At 35.9% G+C, this 8,471-nt stretch overlaps 1 protein-coding gene across 5 annotated transcripts in view; it reads left to right on the plus strand.

Annotated features, from left to right (window-relative positions):
• kif2a (kinesin family member 2a) overlaps positions 1-5,960 on the plus strand; it is a 142,560-nt gene extending 136,600 nt beyond the window's left edge. For all 5 annotated transcript variants that reach the window (XM_069924484.1, XM_069924479.1, XM_069924482.1 and 2 more), the window contains one exon: positions 5,120-5,960. In XM_069924484.1, coding sequence (XP_069780585.1) covers positions 5,120-5,205 — 86 coding nt within the window. In that variant the 3' untranslated portion in view covers positions 5,206-5,960. The remainder of the gene's footprint in view (positions 1-5,119) is intronic.
• The last annotated feature ends 2,511 nt before the right edge of the window (positions 5,961-8,471 follow it).

Consider the following 8,471-nt stretch of genomic DNA (forward strand, 5'->3'; position numbering starts at 1 on the left):
ACAGGTAATCTGAAGTAATGTTGCTGTTCCTTTTTGTACAAAATAATCTGATAAAATGGTGTTTTGCTAAGTTTTTGTTGGGCTCTTTTGTCTAAAATATATCAAATATGGTGTCTAGAAGTACGTTTGAGACTCTAATAGTGGATCAATCAGGATAATGGCAGCTGAGATTTTTTAAGAGAAAGGCTTTCTTTATGCTCAAGTATGTAGAAAATGGCCACTAATGGATATAAAATCTCAACTGCACATGCTGACATGATTTACAGCAATAACGGTTTAACTGTGTTTGATTAGTTTTATTAATTACATGTCCGATTGATGGAGTCATTGTGAATTTATGATGGGAATTGGTTTGGATTATATTTTATCTGTTAATGGGAGTTCGTATTTTTCTTTTTTTTGCACATGTGCAATGGTGTTTTGGAGAATGAAATATGGTGGTTTTGCCCTCACCGCAATCTCACCGCGCATGGGCACGGGTTTTTTTTAATATATATTTTGGGTGATTTTTTTCCATAAGAGTTTAAGTTATTATTTTACTTGTGATTTTCTAAATTATGATTGTTTTGGGTTTTTTTTATTGTAGTTTGAAAGGGTGGGGGGAGAATGTGTTAAATAAATAGGGTGTTAGGCTCATTTTTTAAATGGGTTTTTTCTCCTCTTCCTCTCCACATGTGCAATAACAGCTTGAAATACAAAATATAGCACTAAATGCCTCACTATGGACATTATTATGGTATATAAGCAGCTAAGAGTGACAACTGTTTTATTTTTAATCATGTTTACTCATAGTAGTTCTAGTGTTAATATGTTTAAACATTTGTTACACCGATTCACTTAAATTTAAGGTCTTTTTTATTCTACTCTGCCAATGGTTATTAACCAATCCATTTATTGATTGTTTATGGTTTTATGGAGAATATTTTTTAATAAATTTTAATTTACATATGGAAAGTTAGATTATATATGAAAGAATAATAGATTATAAAGAATTTAGATATTTTTGTTCTTGATAAACTTTGGATTATATAAATAGATTATGTAAAACAGATAGATTCTATCTTATATTTGACTGAATTTTTTTATATACAAGATTTTATTTTGAAGTGGAAAGTGTGATTTTTTAATATATAATCCTTGCTCATTATTTTCTTATATTTTGTTGATTTTGAGGAGCTTCAAGATCATCAACTGAAATTATTTTGTTTTTTTTCTGTATGAGCTGATCCCAACTGTGGTTGGTGATCGTCATATTTTGGAGGGCTAGAAGTTGGGGGAGAGGGGTCCATTAGGGAGTTATTTAGTTTGGCACAGTTACCCTTCTTTCAATTTTTTTCAATTTTCTTTTATGCTGTGAATCTGGGGGCCTCTGGAGCTGCTTGGGGATGACTGAAATTGATGATTTTTTTTTGTTTAAACCATTTTAATCAGACAGTGGCTCTTATTAACATAGATACATGGAATGGTAGTGATCTGAAATAATTAAAAGACAAAGAGTGGTGGCACATCTTAGACAATTAAAAGCAGATATTGTTTTTTTTTTCAAGAAACTCAAGAAATTCTGATAAGGATAGCTTAATATTTAGATGGAGAGGACAATATTTTCATTCATGCTCTGAGGCTAAAATAAGAAGTTTTGATATTATTAGATCAAAATATCCCTTTTATTCTTCATAACAGTATTTTAGATAAACAAGGACATTTTATTATTTTAACAGGCAAATTATATAATAAACTAGTAGTTCTAGCTTATGTTTATGCCCCTAATATAGATGATCCAGCTTTTTTTAAACAATTTTTTCCATTACCACATTTAAATCAATATTCTTTGATTTTGGGAAGAGATATTAATTGTTTGAATACAACGTTAGATTGCTTCTCTGCTAGAATAGTTTCCCTTTCAAAATGTGAGTGGAACGGGAAGGTTGAGAATCACTGCTCGAGACCCGATTGTTACTGAATTATTTTGCTTGAGAAAAATTGTCATTGGCCCATTTCCTTTGGAGTTATGAAACCATGCACATAACAAGTCAATGAGGTACGATTAAAACAGTGGTTTTCAAACTTTTTGTTTCCACCCACATACCACCTTAAGCAATCCCTTACTAATCACAGAGCACCGATGGCATAGGGAATATTTAAAGTGGTATACTTAAAAGGTTGAGCACCACTGATCTTGGTCATTTATAAAAATCACAAATAGTAAGGGTCCCAGAACAAATCCTTGCAGAACTCCATTAGTCACTGACCTCCAGGCAGACTACTTTCCTTCCACTATTATTTTCTGGTTTCTACCTGCAAGCCAGTTTTTTATCCACACACTCACAGTTCCAAGGATTCCTTGCCTCATGACTTTCTGAATGAGTCTCTCACGAGGGACGTTGTCAAATGCCTTACTAAAATCCATATAGACCACATCCTCCACTCTACCCACATCAATTTCTTTGTTACCTGCTCAAAAAAACTCAATTAGGCTTGTGAGGCAGGTCCTTCCTTTCTCAAAGCCATGCTGACTATCCTTGAGTAGACTGGACTTCTCCAAATACTCATAGATCCTATCCTTAAGAATCCTCTCCAATACTTTTCACACCACTGATATAAGGCTCACTGGCCTATAATTCCCAGGATTTTTCCTATTACCTTTTTTAAACAAGGGAATCACATTTGCCATTTTCCAATCCTTCAGCAGCTCCCCTGTGGCCAAAGATGACAGCCACTGCTGCAGCTATCTCTTCCTTCACATCCCACAACAACCTGGGATACATCACGTCTGGGCCAGGGGATGTTAATCAATGTTTTTAAGAAGATCCAACACTTCTTTTCCTTTATCTCATCATTGTCCAGCACACAAACCTGTTCTATTCTGACCTCACCCTGATCAAGGTACTTTTGTGAATACTGAAGCAAAGTATTCATTAAGGACCACCCACACTTCCTCATCCTCCAAGCACATTGACTCCTTTATCCTCCTTAATTCTAGTCATCCTGTTCTTCACATATGCATAGAATGCCTTGGGGTTCTCCTTAATCCTACTTGCCATAGCCTTCCCATGCCTCCTTCAAGCTCTCCTAAGTCCTTTCTTAAGGTCCTTCCTCGCTTCCATTTACTTCTCATGAGCCATTCCTGTTTCCTTCTTCCTCTTGACTAGTTGACTCAAGAGTTTTAACCATGATTCTCTTTTCCTTCCATATTTCCATTTCCCAGAGGGACAAACCTATCCTGAACCCAGCACAAGTAGACTCAAAGCTTCCTCTACATTAGTTCTGTGCTTTCACCCTTGAACATATTTCCAATTTACTCTTGCTAGTTGCTACCTCATCCCATTGTAATGAGTTTTCTCCAGGTAAACTCTTTCCCATTTTGTCTGCTTTTATCCTTATCCAAAGCTATGCTAAAGATCAAGGAATTGTGGTCGCTCTCACCAAAATGCTCCCCCACCAAGAGGACCACCACTAGACCAGGTTAATTACCCAGTATTAGATCCATTATGGTCTCTCCTCGTTGGCTGGGTCACGTACTGTGTCAGGAATCCTTGAACATATCTGGCAAATTCATCCCCATTCATTGCTCTTGCAGTCAGGAAGTGCCAGTCAATATTAGGGAAGTTGAAGTCTCCCATAACAACAACCCTGTAATTCCTGCATCATTCCAAAATCTACGTCGTATCTATTCCTCAGTGTCATTAGGGCCATATGGGGGCCTAAAGACTACTTCCAGTATAGTGATTGACCTTTTACTGACCCACCCAGACCGACTCAATAGATGCTTCCTCTGCAGCACCCTCTATTTCTATAGCAGTGATACCATCCCTGACCAGTAATGCAACCCCTGCCCCTGCCCTCTTACCTCCTATCCTATTCCTTTTAAAACACCTGAACCCTGGTACTTGCATCAGCCAATTATTCCCTTCTTCCAGCTTAGTCTCTGTAAAGGCCACAACATCGTAGTTCCATGTACTGATTCATGCTTTAATACTCCTAGCACTGAAATAGATACATTTCGAAACCCCTAATTGAACTACATTTATTCCTCCCCTGCCTGTACTTCCTCACAAACTCACAACACATTGCATCAAACTTTTGACCTTCTGCCCTGTTGTCTGCACTCACATTCTGGTTCCCATCCCCCCTGCCAAACAAGTTTAAGTCCTTGCCTGCCCACCGTTATTGGTCCCTTTCCAGATCAGGTGCAACCTGTTCTTTTTGTACAAGTGAGACCTTCCCCAGAAGCGATCCCAATGATCCACAAGTCTGAATCCCTGCCCCCTTCAGCCTCGCATTGATCTGCCACAACTTCCTATTCCTATCCTCACTGGCGAAAACCCATGATTACTACCCTTGAGGTCCTGCTTTTCAACTTCTTTATCAACTACCTATATTCCCCCTTCAGGACCTCATCCCTACCCCTGTTTATGTCATTGGTTCCCACGTGGATCACGATTTCTGGTGCTTACCCTCCTGCCTGAGAATGCTGAGGGCTTGATCCTGGCACATGGGAGGCAACATACCAAGTTGTGACACTACTCAACTGGCTGATCTATCTCACTCCTGTATACTTCCTCATTGCTGCCTCCTCCCTACACTCTTTATTTCTAGATTCTCTATCTGAAGGAAACAGTATCTTAACAAGGAGCCAGTATTAATTACAAAAATTATAAATTGGTTATTACTTCCAAAGCAAGAGATAACTAAAAAGTCTTTTGAAGTCTTTTAGTTGAATTGCCCTTGGATTGCATGCAACCAGAAAAAAAAGCATTTGTATCTTGTCTATCATATCCACAGGATATATCAAATCTTTTCAAAGCTTTTTACTATTTTAATACTGTTTAATATTGGTAAATATGGTATAGAATTTGTAGCAAGTTCGATGAATAAATGTGACTGATTATTGAAATAATTACTGTTTGCATTTACCTTTAAGATCGTTACTGTTCAGAATTATAAATTGGCATATAATGAACATCACAAATTATTCTGGACCATTCATTAAATTTGTTTTACGAATGTGGGATTTGTTTCTTGTGCGCATTTACATTAAGAACATTTAAATTTGCTGATGGTAAAAAAAAATAAATTGGCCTCATTGGCATTTGACTGACTTGTATTTTCTGTTTTATAGATAAAGTAAAAGCCTTCCGTACGACTCTTCAAGAGGAAGAACAGGCTAGCAAGCAGATCAATCCCAAGCGGCCAAGAGCCATTTAAGTTTAGACAGATTCAGAGGATTAACTGATTCACAAAATCCTTATTGCAGAAACTTCCCTACTAATTTTGAGCTGTGGTCACCAGAAGCCAATCACTGGAATGCTAAGAACTTTTGAAACTACATCAATTGAAACTTTCTGTCATTTGACTTGAATTTTTTTGAACACACTCTCCCATGGTATTACTACTAAAGAAATGCTTCTAATCCAACAGCACAAGTTCACAGGGTTAGGACATTTTATGAAGTACTTTGAATTTTTTTGGCTTTAGCAAGAAGCTTTGGTCAGAAAATGTTTGCCAATTTTTTTTAAAAAACTGTTAAAACAACTGTGGAAATACTGCATTTAGATACTCGGTAATTTTTATTTTTTAATTGATATGGTTACATTTCGTTACCATAGCTGGCTGTGCAGTTGTAATGTGTTTGAATGCATGCATAAACCATTTGTGGTGTGAAGTTATTTCCCATTTGATCAGACTGAGCTTGTCTAGATTTTTTTTCTGTTCCTTCTAAGGGGCCGAAGTCTCCAAGTCAACAGCTGACTTAACAATAGGCACGTCTTTGATTTTTTTTTTGTTTTATATGTAAATTAATTTATTGTACTCTATTCTTCTGTTTATATTTTGAGCCATCTTTTGTTCTATCATTTCACAACATACGTGCCATATCATCAATGTATTTAAAATGGCAGTTGGTCTCAAAATGTCTAATGGTACACGAATATAGATTGACATTCCATATGCTTACTTTATCATTGAAGTCTGCAAGTAACTTTTTTTCAGTGTTCATTTTTCTAAAAAAATTGCAGTAATGTGGTTCACAGCATCTCTTAACAATGAGGAACAAGAATATTGAAAATAACACAAAAGGGACCATTGGGATGGATTGTACTTCAATCAACAATAAATGCACCTGATTGAGTTGTATCTGAAGTAAATAGGATTCAATTACAAAATTTCCTTCATATTTTCAGCATTTCAATGTGAGCTTGCTATTTTTCCATATAAAGGGGTCAATTAAAATATTAAATTAAATAATAGTAATCTTTAAAAAATGGATTGGAACTTTGATAAAAAGGCAAAGCTTCTGAATTTGAACATGGAACAGAATGCCATGTCTCACTGTTCACATGAGTACAGAAGATTGGAAATGGTTTTAGGGAAACTTATACTGACCAACATTAAGTTTTTATGCAATTAGTTATGTACTAAATTCACAAAACTTCATTTAAATAGTTTTAAACATTTCAACCTCCAGCACTGCATTAATATGAACTGAAGGTTGATATGGACAAGAGCTATACAACTTGATCACTTTTCATTTGTTAATGACTTGTTTATCTACTAAAACACAAATTGAGTCTGTTTATTTGCCATTTTACTTACTGCAGACAAGTAAAATGTTCCTGAATGTGAAGTATTTTAATGCAGCATCCATCCACTTAATGTAAATTGTGTATTTAATGTCTTGTCTTGAAATGCACCCAATTCAAACCACATTGTTGTTTGATTTGGAACTAGAGATGACTATAATATTTGGAGGGTTTTGATGGAATATTGTAGTAATTATAAACTAATTGGAACCTATGGTCATTCGGAGAAGTACATTAACATTAGTTTTAATCTTTCCAGTAAGAATTAACATGAATTGAAAACCCTGTTCTTGGCATTTCACTTTATCCCAAATATATTATTGTAATTTTATTCAAAAATCTTTAGAGAATCTTTGGAATAGTGAGGGCTTGTGCATCAGATTTACATTTAAGTACATTTTGTGATGTTTGCTCTTAAGTTTCTAAATAGCCTTTTGTAAAATGCCAAACAAAATTAAAGGAAGCTAAAAATGTAAGAGTTTCATAATAATTTTGGTGTGTGTGTATCTATGGGGAAAAAAACAGAAACAAATTCCCTTTTCCAATCTCAATTCTACATCAGGAATAAAACATGTTTAAACAAAAAGTGAATAAATGTATATACTGTGTGATATTTGGTGTCTACTGTTACGCCCCACCAGGAGCAATTGAGAGACGCATAAACTGATAGGTTAAGTTTAACACAAAATTTATTAACAAATTAACAATAATAGAATTAACTCAATAAACTTAATACCCGAACATAAGCTTTTATGGCAACTCTACATTAACAACAGATCTTTATAAGGTGTATGTGGAGGGGGGGGGGGGGGGAAACACAGGGGACCCAGACAATTACAGTCCAAGCTCAAAATGCCCCAAAGGAAAACTCCCAAAACAAAACCTCAAGTCAGTCATGTCTAAAAATCTTGATAGGCTTTTCCTGTTAGTTGGTGCAGGGAACTTAGAAATAGTTGCAACTTTTGCCTGCACCAGCGCTAATTGTCCCTGTCCTGCGATATAATCTAGGTGCCAGTCCAAACTCGTTTTTGCTCAAATGAACAGTGAGATTTGCTTCTGACAGATGAGTAAATAATTCTTTCAATTCCACGATATGCTCTTTCCATGTGTGACTTCCTACAACCAAATCATCCAGGTAAGCACCTGTGTACCTCAATCCCTGAATTCATCATTCTCTAAACAGTCCCTGGAGCATTTTGCATCCCGAAGGGCATCACATTATACTCGTACAGCCCAGATGGGGTTATGAACGCCAAAACTGTACAGACCAATACCCCTTTAACAATTCTATCTTAGTAACTAATTTCGCTCCTCCCACTTTGTCATCTAGGAATTGGATAGATATCTGTTTTTGTCAGTGTTAACCTTTATAGTCTACAAAATCTAACCATGCCATCTGTCTTAGGTACCAACAACTCCAAACTGAAGTTGACTTTTCAGTTAATTCCATTCTTTAGCATCTAGTCAAGTTCCTGATTCCTTAACCTACTCTTTTCCAAGGATGCTGCTTAATAGGCCGAGCATCACTATGTCCACATTATGGCATGCTATGGAAGTTTGTTGGGGTACAGCTGGAAACACGTTCTTGAATTTTAGAAATAATTATTTCATTTCTTCCTTTCTAAAATTTCGAGATGAGCCAGTTTTGTTTCCAGGTCCTGTAACTTTTAATTTAAAAAAAATTCTCCAATCTTGGACTAATGATTTTCCATGTCTCATGACCTTTGAAATTAGGTGTATCTGTACCTTCCAGGTTAATCACTATTCATCTCATTAGGAAGCGCCTACTCAAAATATGGCTTGATATATTTACATGGCAGACTTGACTCTCCCATCTGCAATCAGATATTTTAATGACATATTTAACCTCACAAATTTTAGACTGAACCTCAT

Source organism: Narcine bancroftii, chromosome 3 (genome assembly GCF_036971445.1).
Source record: "Narcine bancroftii isolate sNarBan1 chromosome 3, sNarBan1.hap1, whole genome shotgun sequence".
In the NCBI taxonomy this organism is placed as follows: domain Eukaryota; kingdom Metazoa; phylum Chordata; class Chondrichthyes; order Torpediniformes; family Narcinidae; genus Narcine; species Narcine bancroftii.